The sequence below is a fragment of the Notolabrus celidotus genome, chromosome 10 (assembly GCF_009762535.1).
Source record: "Notolabrus celidotus isolate fNotCel1 chromosome 10, fNotCel1.pri, whole genome shotgun sequence".
Taxonomy (NCBI): Eukaryota; Metazoa; Chordata; class Actinopteri; order Labriformes; family Labridae; genus Notolabrus; species Notolabrus celidotus.
In genome coordinates, this window is record NC_048281.1 from 24936676 (window position 1) to 24957807 (window position 21132).

Sequence of the window (21132 nt, forward strand, 5' to 3'; positions counted from 1 at the left end):
CTTTATCTACTCTGTTACTGTAACACTTGAATTTCCCCGTGTGGGACGAGTAAAGGAATCTCTTGTCTTATCTTAACTTATCTTAAACATCAAGAGTCTTTGCCAACGGGTGCAGTTAATCACTTCATCTGACCGCGACCCCCCCACCTGCAGCTGTTTCAGACATTAAACAAACTAAGTCTTTATGTTGACGGTCTCGTTTGCTTTTGTAGATCATAAAGGGGCGTCAATATTGAAATCAGCTTGTTTCATAGCCAACTAAAAACTCCATACAGGAGCTTTAAGTCTATTTTAGGAGACTTTTTTAAAGTTTTAACTCCACACTGTAAGCAAAGCTTGTACGAGTGAATGTAAGTCAAGTCCATCAGGCACACGCTCATTTCTGACCTGTAAGCCACAAGGAATAAACAACCTTTTCTATTTGACTCTGTTGTGTTTTTTGTTGTGTATTTACGCTGAAATGATGCTGCTGTTTAACTTCACACATGTAATAACTGCTTCCAAGGGTGTCGTAGTGGGTAAAAAATGGGACTGACTACCTGGGGCCCAAGTAGGGACGGGGGACGGGACAGGGGGACGGGACGGGGGGGCTTAGTGGGTCTGATGGGGCCTACTGAGATCTTTTTAGGGGCCCATAATTCCTGGCGACGCCCCTGACTGCTTCTTTTCTTCTGTGTTCAGTGTCCCATTCATTTATCTATTTCTATTATCTAGTTATATTTTGGAGCATGTTCACCTTCAATGGGTAGGACAGCTGAAGAGAGACAGGAAATGAGGGAATTAGAAAGTGGGGGAAGACATGCAGCAAAGGGTTGAGGCCGGGAGTCGAACATGTGAACGCTGCAACAAGGACTATAGCCTCTGTATATGGTTCATGTGCTGAGACCACAAGGCCAACGGCGCCAACAATGTTGCATATATAATCTAACAACATACGCAGGGTTAAAAAAAAAAAAAGAATGCGTCATGACAGTTCTCGACAATATCGAAAATTTATTACAGAAAGTGAAACGATAATGAAATGGGCTCTGATTTATGAGCTCCATCAGTGAAACAAACATGGCCTCAGTTTTTCCTGAGAGTACTCTGCACAGCAATAGATCCTCATGTTGAATTCATGTGGCCTTAAATATAAAAGTAGACTCATTCATTACATACAAAAAGCAAAAAAATCATACATATAAAGACAATATTTACATGGAAAGTAAAGACATAAAATAGTTTAAATTAAACTGCATTAAAAACTTACAGGATATAAAGTATCTAAAATCACGTGATGGTTGAAATAACTACGAGTACAGTTACTTCACTGCAGTGTGCTCTGCCTCTCATATGGCTAAAAAATCTACTTTACTGTCCATTTCAGCTCATTTTGGAGGCACACTCTCACCTCTAATAAGAAAGTAATGGATCTCCAGTGTAAATTGGCTTAATGTTTCAGTGGTATGAAGGCACAGTTTTCTTTAGGAGCAGAAATTGAGTCTGTTGCAGTCCAGCTGCTCTTAAAGTCCCTGAGAGGTTTCCATTACTTCTTTGGGTTCCACTGCGGCCTCCTGAGTAGAGGGTTTCTGGTCGTGTTGTCTCTGCCCTCAGCAGCCCAGGCTGGAGGAGGAGACGTAGGCTCCTGCTGCTCCTCCTCTGCTTCATGATGACTGTTTCTCAAGTTATCAACGGAGCCCCTGTCTCCACCATCAAAAGGATGACGAGGAGCAGGAACACGGGAGTCACTGGCGGAGGAGTTTATTCTGGGCATGCCGCGCCCCGTCCCGCCTCGCTCCTCTCCTGAGGTTTCATCCAGCACGCTGACGGAGGGAGACTCCTGCAGGGTGTCGAGTCTGCGCAGGGGTATCATGGCTCTGGAGGATGAGCGGGACGGCTGGTTAAACCGAGAGTGTCTGGGTGGGTAGGCTGCTTCTGACATGGTTTCCTGATCATCTGGAACAGGTGGAGAAAATGGTAACATGACCTAAGAACTTATGCTTGATTAAATATATGTATATTTCAACAGGTTAGTCCTTTTGTATGAGCAGATAACTGTGCACACTAAAACCTAACTGAGCTGCTAGCGGATCGGGTCACTCATTACAAACTTTTGCTGTTAAAGTCAAATGAAGCATTATTTGAGATTCTGGTGGATTAAATGATCTGCAGAACATTTCCATTTGATTTAACTAAGACTGTATTTGGATAGTTAGTGAGAGCAGACATATGTTCTTCATATTCACCCTTTGGTTTACATGTTAGGATGTTAGTATCTGCTAATTAGTAATTGACACAAAATACAGCGGACTGAAATATTACTTTTACCCATATTTGGTCATAAATTAAGACACTGGAGAATTTTGATTTCTTGTGGCACTGGAGGAGTAATCAGGCTCCCAAAATGTATCAAATTTCATCAGGTGAGGACCAAGCAGCAACCTGCGGTCTAAACATGAGTCCAATGCAGAAGTGCTAAAAACTGCAGTTCATGGAGGATCCGCTTGAGGCTGGCTCCGGAAGTACCGGAAACCACATACACACCAGTTCAAAAAAGCCAATCTTTACAGCAGAAATAAACATGTTTACAGCCTGGTACAAAAGACGAGTGTAGTCTGGATAGCTCATTTCTCGATCGGCACACACTGTACGGGGGATGAATCTAATGTGGCAATTATGAAGATATTGAGATTACGAGTCCTCCAATGAGGGGCACAGCTGACTGCGGGAACACTGTAGCTATTGGCTAGGAGGCTCAAACTCCACCTCTTTACGTTACACTCACTCGACAGCAGCAATATGGCTGCCGCCCACAATTGGCCACAAACAGCTCTTCAGAAACAGATGGGTGACGTCAAGGATACTACGTCCATATTTTATATGGTGTATGGTGAGAAGTTGAACACAAATGTTCATCCTTAATATAATAACAATCTATATAATAGTTATTTAGATATTTTTCAGCTCAAACACAAGTAATGAATAACAATACAATGTATTTTTATAGCACTTTTCTTTACAAAGTTACAAAGTGCTTCACAACAAAAATGCAGAAACAGATCAAAATACACAGCATAGCAAGACTGAAAAAAATATGAAAAAATGCCTGATTACTTAGAAATTAGAATAGCTTATAAAGCCTATAAAATGTTCAAGTTTTGGTTTGGAGAACATTTAAAAGATGCTCAACAGCGTTACACAAAAAAACATCTGGACTGGAGATTGATTTAAAGACAGTGTGAGGATATCAAATGGGTGATTCCCTGCTTTAATCTCTCATTGTAAGACTTTGTTTTCCTGCATCATCATTGCCACACTGGTGACCAAACAGATAGCATTGTGCTGTAGTTAATAAACGCAGTTGTTTGTGAACATGATAATGCTGCACTTGAGCTGCTCTGCACTGTTTTTCCTGTCCTCCTCATTCTTGTAACGTTGAACATCTTTTTTTAATTTTTTTTATACAAACATGGCCCCCTTTTTAAACATGTCTAGTTTTTTGTTTAATGTTTTCATTCGTTGAAAAGAAGGTTGAAAGCTGCCGAATAGCTAACAGTAAAGTCTGGGAAAGGGAAAGTAAAAAATTGAAATAATATATTGAGTAGTTAAGAAGCCTACCTGTGTTGCTCAACCTCCTAGGAGGAAACTTTGAGTCCAGATTTTTCCCAGCAGGTAGAGAGAAGTATTTTTGAGATTTGGGTACCACCTGTGTGAAAACATAAAAACGGCAGAATAAGTGTGGAGAAAGAAAATAGAGAATGATGAAGAAGAGACCAGATATAGTAGCCAGAGAATCATGTCTCTTCTTACCGATGTCTGAAAGCTGCCAGGTCTGATGCTTCGACGGATGCTTGCATGGCGTCTGATCAGGATCTCTCTCGTTTGGGTGTCATTGGGAAGCTTGTGCTTGTTTGTGTATGACACCGTCTGGTTAGAAAACACAAAAGATACCACACTCCACACTGTTAGAAGACTTTGAAGGCTCACAGGTTTCACCATTTTGTACATAAAATCTGCCTACAGGCAACCACACTACTTCCCCCCCTGACATCTACAGGCGGCGGAGATAACAAAAGGTTGGGACAATCAAACAGTTTAGACTGTCTGAGAGGGGGAAGCATTCTTTAAAGCTCAGATTACTCAATGTAAACTGGCCACACCTGTTTGAGCAGCGAAGGTCCGTGTCTCTGTTTGGACACGTGAGCTGCAACACTAACCTCCTCCATACAGTGAACACATCACTGTCAACATACGGGTATATCTCTGTCCTGATGCTTTTAGTTCAAGCTAACGCAAAATGTCCCATGTTAACATTAAGCTCCTGTTTGTCTCAAATGTGGTTTAAGAACAGGAAACTATTTAATGTTCTCTTCTGTGGATTACATTCTTTTCTAATACAATGTCAACACAAACAAGGCTACACACACTGCTAAATGCTGTAATGTGACATGAGTTCAAGAGCGCTACATGTGACCGGTTTGATGCACATCACAGAGAGAAGGGGATGAGTCTGTGTGACGAAAAGTTGGATGAGATACTTTTAAAAGGGAGGTATTTAAGAACAGGAGCACATGCTCTGTTTGTCCATAAATCTAAGTGTCTCTTTGGGCTTTTTAAGTGGTGATGTCATTTCACTAATGGAAAAGAACTGCCAGCCACAGCCTGTGGTTATGCAAAACAGCGCCTAGTTTCAGAGGCTGGAGTAATAACATCAGTGTGTGTGAGGTGGTGTCGCAGGAACTCGATGTTTCACTTTAACAAGGGATGACAAATATGTCAAAAGGAATGAGATCATGAGACTGACGGTTAAAGAGTTTGATGTCAAATGAATGATTGATAGCCTTGTAGAGAGGCATGATAAACTGAGCTACTTATGATTCAAGCAGACGAGTTTTCAGACTTTTGCATGAGATGAAAGCTGTTGAAAGTTTACTCCATGGGGACCGTGCTTATATGGCAATTATTTAATCATATAATATCTACAGTGTAAAGAGATGGATATTTGTTTGTATTACCTATGTTTGCTGGGTCGCTTGCTGCTGCATGAGCTCAGAAAAATATTGAATTATACTGTATGTGCATATCCTGCATTGCTACTACTTGAGTTCAATTATTTTCAGGATGTACTGGCTCTGCAGAAACTCACAAATATCATACTTTAATATCATTAGATTGTTAATACAAACACATCAATTTTTTTTCCAATCTAAGGTCCTGAAAAAATATCTGAGGGGCCGTGAGATGACTAATGGCAGAGGTAAAAAAAAATGTAAATGTAAATATAACAAAACATTTTAGGCAAATACTTTTTAGACATTTCCATATCATTGCTGAGTTTTTTTTACATTTTTGTTATCACCTCTTTTTTTTCTTTATTTTATCTTTTATATATTTTTTTGTTGTTGTTTATTTTGTTTGTGTATTTGTTTTTTTTGTGAAGCACATTATTCTCAAAAGGTGCAATATAGATATAATTATTATTATTATTATTATTATTATTATTATTATTATTATTTTTATTATTATTAGACAGTTAATGCAATGAAACAATCTCAGGCACGAGCAATCAAGAAATCACTGAGTGTGTTTAAAGGCTCAAAAAAGCATACTTAATAACCGGTTTTAGCATCTTCTTTATGTATAATTTAAAAAATGTCAGCGTTGTAAAAACTAAAATGTTTCTCTTTAGAATAAAACTCTAAGAATTAGTTCTCATGCAAATTTCATGTAACTCAAAACTGTGCTGTAACATGTTGACTAAAGGTGTTTTATTAATTTCTATAACATGGATAAGTGATAATTCCACACAGCAGTTATCTTGTAGTGTTGTTGAGCATCTCACCCGTTGCCTGATATTATACATGTTCTTGGACAGGATGTCATGCATGTTCCTCAGGTCAGCAGCCAGGAACTTCTTCTTAGGTTTAGCAGCATTTTTCTTCTCCTCGCTGTTAAAAAACAAATTAAAAAACAGACAATGAGACAAAAGAAATCACCATCATGTAGTAGTAGGTGTGATGGTCAGATACAGAGACATAATAAATGTTCCATACTATAGAGAGACGATGGACGGAGAAGCACTGATGTCTCCAGACACAGTGTCCAGGATCTCCATGGCGTTCTGCAGCTCCAGCTTTTTGTACAGAGCCACAATACTGGACTCGGCTCTGCTGTCCCGGATCAGGATCCTCCGCAGGACTCGAGTGTTGAACTTCATAAATCTGACACGAGGAGAGAGAGGAGTATGTTGATACTGGTTCTCACATGGTGTGAAAGAGAGAGTCATGCAGAGGCCATGATGCTATGACACAGTAAGGCCTTATAATACTTCAGTGCAACGACAAACACACACAAATAAAGGGACGCATTCCTATAGTGTTTCTGTTCTTCATCAATCTGGAAGTAATCAATGTCATAATGACAATTATGAATTCATGATGAGCTTCCTTTTTGGGAAAAAGTCCCTTTTGAAATGAGATTGTAGCATACGATGGGTTCTTAATGAAGATAATGTCAGTCAGTGTAATAACTTTTCATAACTTTTTGTTTTTAATTAATGAGGCTCTAGTGCACAGAGGGATGAACTACATTTTCTTGGGATCTTTTAAGAAAGACAGAAATAATCAGCAGTCATATTCATTTAAAAAAGATAAACAAAGGTGGTGTTCCTCTACTTCCATTAGAGAGTTGCTCGTTAAACTAAACAGTGAGAATAATAAACACTCAACTCAGATGACAGAAATTAATAACTTGACATTTATAGTCTTTTTTTAATATATTAAATCTTGTTTATAACACTGTTCACAAGTATTTCTAATTAACTTTTCCTTCAACTTTAATGATCAATTCCTGTATTTTCCAACTTGTGTCTCACTCATAGGTTCAAGTTGTAATTTAAAAGCTAAAGAACTCAGCACTCGTCAGCGTACAAACTAGCAACGTTGCCAGTCCGTACTCCGCTTGGCTCAGATGAAAGTTGTGAAAGGACATTTAGTGTTGGCTTCTTTACCTGTCACTTGAAGTCTTCCTGTACTAATTAAGCTACTAACGTATACATCTTTCACTTTGATTTTAAATTGCACAATAGCAAAGTTTTTGCACTGTTTCAAACCTGTATTTTATTATTTTTATTAGCTTACTCTTTTTCATTTTAGCTTATCTTTTTCTAGCTATTTCCTATGTTTATCTGTTGTTGTCGTTCCTAGGGTCTGAGAGAGAAACGTAACATCAAATACTCTGTATGTCTGGTGCATACTGCAGTATTTGACAATAAAGAAGACTATGAACTTTTGAACTTTAAGTCCCTGAGCTCCCTTGTCTCGTAGGTTCCTCTGGCCTGCTGCTGTGGACGTGCCAGACTCCAGCTGCTACAACTACTACCATCTGTCTCACCACTATCATCTCTCCATCTCTTCATCTCCCTCAATCCCTCTTTCTAACCCCATCACAGCAGAGGCAGATGACACATTAACATGAGTCTGGTTCTGCTCAAGGTTTCTGCCTTACTTTTCATTCTTGTAGCTTGTAACAGGATACAACTTTGTGAATCAGCAGACACTATGTGTTTTCTCTGATATCCTACATACATCTTCATTATGGTGTATTGCAACTGTAGCCTAGGCACTTCTTGGTGATGTCAGCTTGTTAGGACTTGTGAAATCTCAACCTAAAATCAACATTGTGAGACTAGAGGAACCTGTTTTACGAGGCCAAACACAGCTGTTTATGTTTGGTGGCCCGGGCTTAGTATGAGGATGAAGAATAGAAATGGGGCTATGAGGAAGTAGGTGAAAATTAAAAAAGAAAATCCTCAATGAACTGATGCAGGGGGCTGAGCTCAGCTTCAGGGTCTGATTGTAGCTGCAAAGATTCCCGTGGCCTCGCAGCAGTGAACAATAGCAGCGTCACACAAAACCACAAAGAGGGAAGCTGAGAGCAGGTAAGCTAAAACTGCCATCCAGCCAATAGTCCCACGACAGTTTTCTTCTCTTTAAACTTAATGGAGTGACACAGCTGTAGTGTGGGTAGTTAAAGTTAAAGTTTGTGGACATTTCTCAGGCTGCTCATGACTCACAGTGAACATCAAGTGGTAAATGAAAGCTTTAGATTGAGCAAAAAGAGAGGGAAAAAACATACTTGTCCTTCCAGTAGAAATGGCTCCACTGTCCACACAGATCCTCGATGCCAGCTATGGTGTGCTCCATGAGCTGAAAGCAAAGGGAAAGCTGTTAACTCTGTGTGCTATGAAAACATGCCTGCAACAATAACAATCAGAGAATCAGTGCGTCTCACCCTGCAGTGAATCTCTGCGTTGATGGTGCCCAGATTGCGGTTTGTTTTGCGGACGTTGATGAACTCAATCAAAGGACGAATACTGATTCCCTGTGGAGGAGGATAACAGTTGTTACAGATGTAGTAAAAACAAAGCAGAGCCCAACATGCAGTTAAGATAGTAAACTAACACTGTGCAGAGGAATCATGTTTCACTACATTTTACTTTTATGCCCACAAGAGATATTTCAGTATAACTTTTTTACTTTAATCTTTTGATAGTTTTATCAAATTTGCTAATTTTAGCATTCATAAGACTCCTCTGGTGCTCAGAGATCTTGTGGTTCCACTAAAAATTTTGATGCTCAGAAGCATTAGAGTAACTAACTAGAATTATAAGATGTCTTATCACAAATCCTCACTTGGACAACAACCTTTGAAGTATTCTAAGTATCATCACACTGAAAACCTAACCTACAGAGGTCATGCCATCATTTCACCTCAAACTTTGACTTTAAAAAAAAGAATGTATCACCAGAATGCAGTCATTTAGTCAAGAATGATCAAGTGTTCAATTTAATCCAATCACACATATTAACTTCCAGGTTAGTGCTCTGAACGTTCCCTTGTATGTTGATGATTTTTTTTATATATTGTTCAAGGTCACACATTGAAAATTGTACAAGTAAATGCAAATTAAATTGTTGTGGTCTGTATGTTTTTTGTTTTTTTACTTGCCACCAACTTGTCCCTTAGAATAAATAAATAAATAAATAAATAAATAAATAATCATAGCATCTCAATAGGAAAGTAAAGAGATGAATTTGAAGCAGTAAATGAAGAAATTGTAAACATAAAAAAAGGCTAAATTCAGAATCTTTAATAGGTCATTAAGACAAAACTTACTGCTCAGACATCAAGTCCTATATCCTACATACTAGACAATTACTGTATTTAAAAATCCAACAAAACTTAACCCTCCTGTTATGTTCATTTCTCTGGAACAGCAATAATGTTCCTGGGTCAATTTGACCCGGGGGCATATTCAATTATCCAAAAGTGTCAGAACCCCAAAAAATCCCAATACACATTTTGTTAAATCTAATTTTTGACTCCATTACTAACCATTTAAATATAGAATTAGTCCATTGGTGTTCTTTAATTCTCACAGATCATGGTTCAATGAGGATAACTCACTCGTTTTTCATTAAAATTAATGTTAAAACTTTTTTGAATGTACATTGGAAAGACCTAAATATAAATATAATAGTTTTACATGACATATATTTTTGTTTATATTATTTTATATTTTGATTTTTCTTTTTTTTTTATGAAGTGATGTTGATAAACTAACACGACACCTCTTCTGTCACATGCTGCCCAGATTTTTATGCTGCATTTAGCCAGTTTGGGAGGCATATATTGCCTAAAATATACTTTAAAAAGTGTCAATTTGACCTGCAACATAACAGGAGGGTTAATGTAAAATAACGAGAGAAAATCATGGAACAATCTGCCTGTTCTTCATGACAATAGGATTTGGTTCTGGACTTTTTCTTTCTAATTTTTGAAGAACTTCTACTCCGACAAATGTTACTATGTGTCATACTAAACAAGTTATAGAGACAGATGATGGTTTGATAATCTCTTACCTGTAGAAAGACGGTGAAGAGGATGATAGCAATTGTGGCAGTGATGAAGAGCTGCTTGCGTTGGATGTTATCAGGAAGCGTAAAAGCCAAGGCGAATGAAATTGCCCCTCGCAGGCCCCCGTAGGCAAGACCAAACTGATCTTTCAGGTTGAAGGGGATGGTGCGGAAAGGGTTGATGATCTGAGTCAGCACCAGGACCCCTGAGAGGAAGGAGAAGAAAAACAATGTAATTACTTTTTTTTTCAGAGGACAATTGAAGCAACTTGTCACAATCCAAAATTTCAAGGTTTTACTGATATCTGTATCAAATAGAAAACTTTTGCTCACATCCCAAAATATGTTTGCATTGGCAGCATTTTTGTGTGTCAATACCAAAGAAGAAGAGTAACAAAGGCAGTAATAAGTAATTGAAGAAGCTTTACAAACCACTTCAATGCATTTACCCTCGTAAAAGATGTGCAAAGAGTAAAGAAAGGATATGATTTACACTGCTTCTGTGCTGTGCATGTAAATCCTCCAAATATATGCCAAAGAAATAGCATCCAACTCATGAAGTGTTCCTTCAACACAACCAGACACCTTTGACCCTGCAACAGGGCTGACAGAAGCTGAGTCACACAAACCCTGACCTGACCCTCTGCTTACCTAGACCTCTCCACACAAAAGCAAACAGCAGTGTGAACAGGATGTAGCCCCAGTTCCACTCATGTTCTGTTGTTATGGTGACCACCCCCAGGAAGAAGAAGATGAGGGTCTCTGAGATGGAGCCCAGCATCTTAACAACATGGCGGATGGTGGTGCACGAACGCTGGGACACATTTTCCTCCACGTAGTACTTCATGGTGAGGGCACAGGTTACAATGCTGCAGAAGAAATTATGTTAATGCACTCCTGCTGCCTCAAAAATATCAGTTTTCAAAGTACATAGACTCAAAAAAGTGGTCAAATCTACTCACGCCATGATGGATGAGATGGCGAACAGCTCAGCCACCAGGTACGCCAGGTAGCTGTACATGAATATGAAGAGCGGCTCGATTTCTCGCACCTTGGAGGTGAATCTTGTAGTGAAAGCGGCCACAAAACCGAACAGAATACCGAAGCCCATCCCACCGAACCCAACCACAAAGAACCTCGCCATTCCGAGGAAAACGTCCACCGGCTCCACCACCGGCATGTCCGCCACAAAGTTGAACATGTTGTACAACACCTGTAAATACAAACACAGGTCCATGCATGTTAAAACAGGGTCTTTGATGTGCAGTTTAAATGCATGCATGTGCAGCCCACACATCCCAGTGAGAGGTCATGGGTGAGGTCAGGGGTTGCGGTCTCTGATGACATGATCCTAGATAACAGTGATTTATTGATGTATTTACTCTGCACTGTTTGCAGATTGATAATTTCATTTCACCATGTAGAGTAATGACTGATGGAGACTAAGCCTGTGCCAGAGCCGCCAAGCTGTCTCCCTTTGTCCTCTAGCTCAGTATCTTAAGGTGGCTGGGTAACATCTCTGCACTGACTCAACACATTGTCAAAGAAAGCAAGATGTTTGCAAAAAAAACAAACACATCTGAAGCCTAATGCAAAGGACAGGACACTGGACACACAACTCATTTAACATTTCCATGCCATGTTCATGCACAATTGTTCAGTCACAAAGTTATTGTCTTTGTTTTTTACTAGTGTGTGTGGACAATGCAGAGTAAAGACTCCCAATAAAAGACAGCATCCCTTCTCTGCACAGGGCTAATTTTAGAATACACCTGGAGATATTTGATATGTTTGTCCCAATAAAAGAACAAAACCAACCAAAGTATTACGACTCGAACTACAAGGCCTGTTTGTGAAGCTGAGCACTAATTCAATTGTTCCAACCAAGTCTTTTTTCAGTTATTATCTTGAGGCTTTTTGACCTTTATTAGACAGGACAGCTAAAGACAGACAGGAAATATGAGAAGTAGAAAGTGGAGAAGACATGCACCAAAGGCTCATGGTCAGGAGCCGAACCAGTGACCACTACGACGAGGACTATAGCCTCTGCACTTGGGCCATGTGATTTAATCCCTAGGCCAAACTGGTGCCCCGAAAGATGTTAATCTCTACATTTTCTAAATACATGACTTATTTGATGATTTCCTGAAAACAGCTTCACACTGTTTTAATTATGAGGCTATGTTCTGCCACAGTTCTGATCTTCAAGTGAGTATTTTCATTGTCTTTTGTCAGCAATGGATGATTTACATTTCACTAGATTCTGATTGGATGTGTTGTATAAGGAGGGACTGGGGCCACTAAAAAAACATTTTTTGGGAGGGCAGGTGAGAAAAACAACATTATTAAGGTTTTTTCTAATTTATAGATTAGAGTCAATTTCTGGGATTAATGTCAGTATTCTGAGATTAAAGTCAGAAATCGGAGATTAAAGTCAGAATTCAGGGAGAAAAGTAATATTTCTGAGATTAATTTACAGTCAGAAATATGGGGAAAAAAGTCTGAATTCTGAGATTTAAGTGTTCTTAAAAAAAAAGGCAGAAAATGACACCTTGAACATTTTTTTTTGCTGCCCTACCCTTCAAACAATATTTTTCAGTTGCCACCAACTCTTTTGCAGTTGTAGGTACAAAATGTGTTATTTTCAGATGTTCTCTTTTCTGCTCTGGGATGAGACTCTCAAACACTGTGATTAACAATCCTTTGAATGATCAGAGAACAGTAGGAGCTTATTGGTGCTTTTTTTAAAATATCTTTTAGGAGATATGTTAGAGTGAGAGAGCAACAGTTCTCTTTTTCGAATTTGCATATTTGAAGATACAAAAGATAATCAGTATCACCAGTCGAATAATAGGATAAGCCTTTGCTCTTTTGCCACCAACCTCTGGCTTCCTAAAACTTACAACTTGTAGCCCAACTTAGAAATGTGACAATCATCTGAGACATTTATATTTGAGCATATGGCAGATCTTCTGATGACTGCTCTCTCTGCAGGTATCACACCTGGGCTTTCCCGGTCTTCAGAGTAAATGTTTGTCCTCACTTTCTGAATCAGCTTGGCTACTGTGTACCAAACAAAGGGGTCAACACCACACCAAAGCTAAGAGCCGCTTTAATGAGGTGGATGGGTGGGTGTGTTTGAGCACAATGAGACGAGGAAGAGGGGGGGAATTTGAGATCTGCTTCATTTCAGTCAAGTTTCGGAAGATGTGTGTGTGTGCGTGTGTGCGTGTGCGTGTGCGTGTGTGTGTGTGTGTGTGTGTGTGTGTGTGTGTATCCTAACTCCTCCCGCTGTACAACCAAATGAAACCATGACCTCAGAAACAGGTTTTGCAGCATCAGAGCAAACAAAGCAGCGCAGCTCAGATCTGCAGAAACATCCGTTTTAACGTCTCCAACAACATTCCCTCACTTCCATTTTTGAGCTGGTTATCTTTTCAAATATCTCACCAGAGCAGAGATATTTCTCTCTTACACACTCAGTCCTCATGCATGCACACTGAACCAGAAACATGAAAAATGTACAGTCACCAGTGATATCTGGTGAAACCTGAGCTCAGCCTTTAGAGAAAGAACAGAAAAGAATCAACATGATACTAAATCTGCTGTTCATATTAAAGCAGTTAAGTGTTCAAGATTGGGAGAGAAGTTCAAAGCACTGAAGCATAAAAGAAGAAGCAGGAGACAGAAGACAGGCAAATTAAGAAGAGCACAAATACAACCAAAACAGCATAACAGCATAAAAGACATACGTAAGAAACAGCAAAATATGAAAAAAAAAAGGCAAAAAAACATGATGCATGAAAACAATGACTTGCGTTTAAGCTAAAACAAGGAAAGGACAATGTGGCAGTTAGTTAAGTTACAAATAGTTACCAAAAAGCCATCCTTCAGAGTCAATTTTCTTACCTGTGTGATGATTTTTGTACTTTGAAAACTGGCTGCAAAGATTTGTGATTATGAAGGATGAAGATTTAGTAATGTGGGCCATTTCAAAAACCATTAAGAGCCTGTACAGCCATTAAACAACTTTAAAATCAATACAAAAAGATCCTAGGAGAGTGTGCAGGAGAGTTAAAACAGCTACTCTTATGAATGAATGAATTTGTGTAGTCACCTTTTTCTGTTATTTTGTGTTTACGTTATCAAGTTCAAGTTAAATCTATGGTGGTCATTTTGGAGACAAAGATGTTTATGCCTGTTGAGGGATCTCAACCTACTTTTTTATGTAACAGTCAAATGTATCACTCACTTTGAATTATTGCTGTGGAAAAAGTACTTCTTCAGTGTGCACTCAATCATCTGATCTGACACCTACCCTTCACAGCGGTTACTAACTTGAAAATTACAATATAGAAGCTGTCAACTTTGTTGGTGATGGTTTCATTTGGTCATAAAAAGGCATCACTGTTTATATCAGTGTGTTTCATAACATGCTAAAAACTCCACACAGGAGCTTTAAACTCTGACGGCAGTGTTTAGAATAAATTGTTGTTAATTAATGTATAGTTCAGGAAAACCAGAGAACAGAGTGTTACAGAAGTCATTCTATTTGGTTAAGAGGCATGAATACCTTGTTCAGCATCTTTGGGGATACTATAGTGTTACTAAAGTGAAAAAACCTACATGTCTGTGGATCTCATTTGTAGAATTTGAAGTGCACGGACCTCTTTGTGAAGGCGTTTTTCGACCGCAGGAACTTTACCCTGAAACTAGGGACTTTACCCTTGATCTACGTGCGTTTCGACCGGAGGAACCAGGGTCTAAATTTAGTTCAGGGGTAGATAATCTCCCCCTGAAAAGCCCCTGCTTGGGAGGGGTAGTACTTATCAAAGGTCCTGGGACTTTTGGTTGAACGTAACGGTGTTTGTGGAGTTTACACAGTTGTTGAAACACAGAGAGAGTTCCTGGGAATGCATACTAGTTTAGATTTGTATTAAGATTTCAAAATATTATTTAATATAATTATTTTTCTACATGCGTCATTGGTCTGATTTGCACAATCTACCCGAGACTTCAGCCCGCGGTCAAAACGCAGACAACAACGGGGGCATAGGAACCTTTTAGTTCAATATAAAGTAGTTCTGGGGGGTAAAAAGCCCCCCAGAACTCTTGGTCGAAATGCATCTAAAGACTCTTTACAGTCCCTTAATTTGTTCCCTTTTTGTTGGTTCAAGATTACAATTTGTACTCTTATCAGATGCATCACTTTCTATCTCTCTTTCTAGTTTTTTATCATCAAACTATGTTTAACTACGCCAAACAGTGCCACAAACAATTCTATAGAACAGAGAAGTGACACCTTGTCGGCATGTTTCCAAAACAAGCAGTAGCCTGGAGGTATCCAAAGCAAGACAACGTGTTGCTGCAGGTTTCAGTTTAGAGTAAAGGGCACTCTTAACAGAAACAATCCCAAAATATTCCACTGACCTGCAAAAAATATTCACATTCTAACAGTTTCTGCATCACCATACTCACCACAGTGACAGCATCATTGAAGAGGCATTCCCCAAACACCACGATGTAGAGCTGCTCGTTCACAGACACATCCTCAAACACGCTCAGCACGGCCACAGGGTCCACAGCTGAGATGATAGTGGCAAACAGCAGGTTCTCCTGGAGGTTGATGTCTTGAACGCCGAATGCCTCAATCTGACAGATAGCAAACAGAGACATGCCAATGCCAATGCTGTTCCACAGAGTCCCCACCACTGCAAACCACAACACCTGCGAGCAAAACAGAAAGAAAATATCAAATTTACTGCAGAGGGGGAGAACAAGTTGAACCTGTTTAGGAGGAAGCTGGGGCAGATTAGAAACGAACCGTGCCGATGTTTTCAAAGAAAGGCTGGGTGGGCATGAAGTAGCCTGAGTCGAGGACAATCGGGGGTAGCATGTAGAGGAAGAAGACATTACTGGACAGCACAGCAGGGGGTTCCTCATTGACAGAGTGCATGATGCCCCCAACTATCAGACCAATGGTGATCAGAAGGCATGACTCGGGCACCCAGATGGTGATCTTATGGTACACATGGAAACCTGAAACAGGAAGATTTGACTTTAGCTCAACATCAGAACAAAGCTGCTGAAAAAGGGACACTTTCTAACCATTAAAAACTCACTATGCAAAAAGATATATTACTACAGTGTCAGCATATGTTTCTGTTACTCACCAATCTTTGCAAACGAAGCCAGCAGAATCCAGAGAGTGATCTCAAAAGGTATCTGTATCCTCGGGTAATCCATGGTAAACACAGGTAAATTGTCTTTACCTGTGTCTGGATAGGCCTGAGGAACATCAGGCTGTATGGGAGGCACAATGGTGACACCACTGGTTGCTGGTTTAGGTGGAATTTCTCCTTTAGAGCCATAAAGAAGACTTACAAATGTAAAAAGAAGCAGAGCTCCCGTTAGTCTGGTAATCCTTAAATTCATTGTGCACAAACGCCAAAGCTCCACCACAGGAATCCAAACAGATGTCACAGTCAAAGAAGGAGAAAAATAAATAAGGGTGAGGAACACACGATCCTCTTCTCCAAAAGCTGATTGTCTTAATTTTCTCGCATCCTCGCGATTTTTTTCCAGCAGTAATCCTCCGTTGTTTTCCTCAGACTTAAAAGTTGTGTGATCCTGATGAGTCTCCTTCAAACTGCGGGACTACACACCTGTGCTTCACCTCCGGCGCGTCCATGAGTTCCGATACAGGCTGGGTGCGGCCACGACCGCGGCTCTGATTGGATGTCACCTGCAGACAGATCTTAAGGGTGGGACGTAAAGGTGTCTCTGCGGGACATTCAAGGCCCACTTTGTAGTTTCGGTGACACCTGTTTTCAGCGTTTCATTTTTCACCAGATTTAAAGGCATTTCCCGAAAGTGAGTTATGAATAACCCACTTAGACCCTCAAAAGGCTAATGGGAAAACACTTCCACCTTAGGATACAGTGTAAAACTAACAAAAACAACTGTAAAAGTTAGTTTGTATTTTTTTTCAGTCAAATATGAATTCAGCAAAGGGGTGGTGACATTTTGTAGTTTATGTAGGCCATGAAATAGGCTATTTCTTTTTCAAGAATTTCACTTTTTTAATTTGCTTGTACGTTTGACAAAAAATAATAATAAATAAAAATGTTTAATTACACACTTAATAGCCATTAATTCTTACATCCCAAAAATAACCTATAAATATCAAAATGTCGATTTAAAACTGTATGCAAATTATGCAAGTGCTTTTTAGTAGGCTAAATAAAAAAAATTATAGGCCTTCAAAAAATTACCATTATGAATTTTACCGCGCAGTGTAAAAAAAAAAAAAAGACCTTACCTTACAAAGTAGCCCACCAAAAATATACTTTGAGACTTTTCAGAATTGTCTGTGATATTTATAGCCTACCTTTAGTTTTGTTAATCATCTGAGTCACTATTCTACGGTGGCCCTGGAGGACAAAACAAATTTACAAAAGATGTAACACTTTTACAACGTTGTAGAAGAATTTACATTTCGGAAAATAAATTTACATTTAAGAAAACAAAATTACAAAAGATGAAACACTTTTACAATGTTGTAGAAAAATGTACATTTTGGAAAACATTTTTACATTTTATAAAACAAAATTACAAAATCAAAAAAAACACTTTTACCAAGGACAAACAAATTTACAAAAGATATAACACTTAACAATTTAACATTTCATTTTTTACGGAAAGGGAATGTACCAAGTGATCGAGTGAGGAGTCATTTAGTTTGTTTTGATGGAGGGTAACCAAACAGAGCGACATGGTTTACATATTAGGACATCATCGGGTCTCAGAGAGAGGTGTCAGACCTCAGATGAAAAAGGATAATGTCTCCTGGAAAAGCTCCATCATATCTCTGCAAAACCTTCATCATGTGTCAGAATCAAGCGGCAAAATCCGGTCTCAAACGATGAAGCCAATGCGGAAGTGATATAAACTGCAATACATCGAAAATCCGCTTGAGGCTGGCTGCAGAAACACCGGAAACCACATAGATATGAATGGGAAAAAGACGATCTTTGCAGCATCAATAAACATGTTTACAGCCTGGTTCAAAAAACGGCTTGGCCCTACAACGCTAATCTCTCTAATGGCACACACTGTACGGGGGGTGAATTTTTTTCTAACATGACGGTTAAGAAGATATTAAGATTATGAGTTTTGCCCAAATAAGGACATGACTGACGTGACTCCTGGTCGGGAACACACAGCCATTGGCTAAGAGACTCACACTACGTCACACTCTGCCTAGTTGAGTTCCGCATTACCAATATGGCTGCTGCCGTCGATTTGCTTCAAAACAGCTCTCAGGAACAGATGGGTGACGTCACGGATACTACGTCCATATTTTATACAGTCTATGGTCAGAATTCAGTTGAAGCGGCCTCAGACCACATCGCCTCAGGCTAAACGGAGTCAGGCTAAAAGGAGTCAGGCTAAACGGAGTCAGGCTAAAAGGAGTCAGGCTAAACGGAGTCAGGCTAAAAGGAGTCAGGCTAAACGGAGTCAGGCTAAAAGGAGTCAGACTAAATGGAGTCAGACTTAATGGTAAAAGTGGTCCATTGTTTGTAAATTTGTCTCCAACTTGGTAAAAGTGTTTCACTTTTTGTAAATTTGTTTTCTTAAATGAAAATTAGTTTTGGCCTTGGTAAAAGTGTTTTGCTGATGTAACTTTGTTTTATAAAATGTAAAAATGTTTTCCAAAATGTAAATTTGTCTCCAACTTTGTAAAAGTGTTTCATCTTTTGTAAATATGTTTTGTCTTTCAGGGCCACCGTACAATTCCCTATCCCACACATGTACCACAACCAGCATGAGGGCTTTGTGTTGATGGTGTTGATGCAGTCTGAGCTATGAGTCTGAGCAGCACATCAGTCCGTCGGCACCCCCTAGTGGACTGAGGAGGTACTGCACCCAAAGGAGGAATTACGTCTCGATGTGTCAGAGGGAGTCAGGGCGAGTCTTGACTGCAGACATCGTCGAGTGTGGAAGCAGGATGCGCATCAACATGAACAGAAACCTTCACATTTCTCATAACGGTATGTGATTGTTATTGTCTGATTGTGTTCAGCATTTGTCATGTCATCATTTCCTTTGAACAGGGCGTGTGTCCAGATGCCACCTCTCTAATGAGAGCTGCATATCGTAAGGGGATCAGAACAGTCATGAGAACAGCCACCAGCAAGGACTCAAATGTGGATTTAATTTGGTTTGTTTCAATACATAATGTGTCTTTAACTGTGCTGAACGAGGTGTACATCCTGCAGCATCATGCAGTAGCATCACTGTATGAGCATCAGCAGATATCATGACGCAATATTTGTTATTGTCCGTGTGACAGTAGGAAAAAAAAGATCCATCCATATATTTATAGTATGGTGCCATAAATAGATGTACAGCTTTGGCCTCTGTTCCTGTGTTTTTCCTCCCACGATTTCAGCCTGGTAAACAGACTGGATGACACCCGGTTTCATGCAGGTTTGTAGGGCTAGGTCAGTGTTGGCTCAGGATTATGGAGAATAATGTTCCATATTTGTTTTGTTTTTTTAAGACCTATTGCATCTAAAACCTAATGTAGTGCTCATGAAGAAAGTATCACGCTATGCCCAGGCCACGCAGATGCTCTCAACAGAGCGTGAAGGATTGGATTTGATCTGTTGAATCATAGTTTTCACTCATTTGATAACAGAATAGAGATTAAAATATGCTGAGGTCGTCTTTGTTTCACCCCAGAGTGTCTCATCTTTGAATAATTGCATCTGTGTGTGCTGGAGGGCTTGTTTTCATGAGGATTTGATGATGAATCAGCTAAGGAAGACTTCTAAACAAGCCCATAACTCAGAGTGTGAATCTGTAGCATCACAGTGATACTTACAGTACAGTAGGCCACAGTGCTACAATATGATACAGTAACATTATACAGTGCAATATAATATAGTAAGATTCAATATGATAAGATACAGTATGGTGCAATACGATGTTTTACTATATGTGGTGTTAGGAGACATTATGACATGATTCGATATGATAGGACACAATACAGTATGATAACATACCAGACGATACAATACAATAGGATACGAAACAATACAATATGATATCATATCATACGATCTACAATAAGGTATGATATGATATGATATGATATGATATGATGCAATAATATGTGCTGAATTATCCCCATAGGGAAATTCCCCTGTGGCCTTTGTGCTTCAGCAAGAGTTCATTATCATCATCTTCTCCAAGGGTCTCTTTCTTGGGCTTAGTTTACCGTCCGCTATATGTTCTTCTCATAGGAATAAACTGCTTTGCATGTTCTCCTCCTTTTTAATCAATCAAATCAGAAAGCAGTCGCTCTGGATGGAGTCAGCCGTCCACGTGTCCAGGACTAATGCATCAAGTTGGCGATTGTCAATCAGACTCAAGGGACTGCAGATCTGAACAGCTCAGCTCTGGACTGAATCAGGATCAATATATGCTGAAATTGAGAGGAGCAGCAGGGTTATAGAGGGACACAGGGAAGAAGGAGAGATAATTGGAGATAAAGATTGGGGGAAGGGTTGATGACAAAGCAGAAAAAAGAGGGATATGAGACCCTGAGAGTTAAAGCCATGAGGGAGGTGGTTGATTTATGAAAAAGGATATGTGGGAGAAAAGCTCTGCAGTGCAGCCGGTAGTGACAGCATCTGCAGGGGGCCAGCTGTGTGCTGGCAGCCAGCCGGACTAACTGGGTCAGTTTTACTTCCAGACCTTCCCCAGAGGACGGTCTACCACAAGGAACACCTGAATCCTCCCTTTCTGCTCACAAACAGCTCCCCTTACTTTCTAACTGCACAAGACTATTTGTCCTCTTCACTTAAATCCATAGAACTACTGAAACAACCATCCCACTGCATGACCCTCTTTGCTTCAAAGTCAGAGGTCACTGAACGAGCAGCAGCTGTGAGGCTGCTCAGACTTATGCTAACATGAATGATAGCAATGAAAAGGCACCATAACTCAACTCAACTCAACTCAACTTTATTTATATAGCACCTTTCAGACATAGAAACATGCAGCCCAAAGTGCTTCACAGAATAACAGAGACAGAAAACAACAGCAATGGTAAAATTATAAAAAGCATGATTATAAATAAAACACTTAAAAATAGAATAAAATAGAGTAAAATTAATAAAATAAGTAATAGTGGAAAGAAAAGTTAAAAAATAAGGTAGCGTTAACA

At 39.5% G+C, this 21132-nt stretch overlaps 2 protein-coding genes across 3 annotated transcripts in view; one reads left to right on the forward strand and one right to left on the reverse strand.

Moving 5' to 3' along the window:
- Positions 1 to 967: 967 nt before the first annotated feature.
- slc9a2 (solute carrier family 9 member 2) lies at positions 968 to 16622 on the reverse strand. 2 transcript variants are annotated; one of them, XM_034694424.1, is made up of 14 exons: positions 16562 to 16576; positions 16070 to 16255; positions 15721 to 15935; positions 15375 to 15623; positions 10859 to 11109; positions 10548 to 10765; positions 9903 to 10102; positions 8272 to 8361; positions 8116 to 8186; positions 6033 to 6200; positions 5822 to 5927; positions 3790 to 3906; positions 3598 to 3685; positions 968 to 1935 (listed from the first exon to the last, which is right to left on the reverse strand). In XM_034694424.1, the coding sequence occupies exons 2-14, from the start codon at positions 16140 to 16142 to the stop codon at positions 1526 to 1528; spliced, it is 2256 nt and encodes a 751-aa protein (XP_034550315.1). In that variant the 5' UTR covers positions 16143 to 16255; positions 16562 to 16576; the 3' UTR covers positions 968 to 1525. The 2 variants fall into 2 exon arrangements, with proteins under 2 accessions (XP_034550315.1, XP_034550314.1); XM_034694423.1 differs by having other exon boundaries at positions 16070 to 16622.
- A 2111-nt stretch (positions 16623 to 18733) lies between these two features.
- Positions 18734 to 21132, forward strand: part of inpp4aa (inositol polyphosphate-4-phosphatase type I Aa) — a 28048-nt gene continuing 25649 nt past the window's right edge. The window contains exon 1 of the mRNA XM_034694684.1: positions 18734 to 18949. The gene's annotated coding sequence lies outside the window, so the exon portion shown is untranslated. The remainder of the gene's footprint in view (positions 18950 to 21132) is intronic.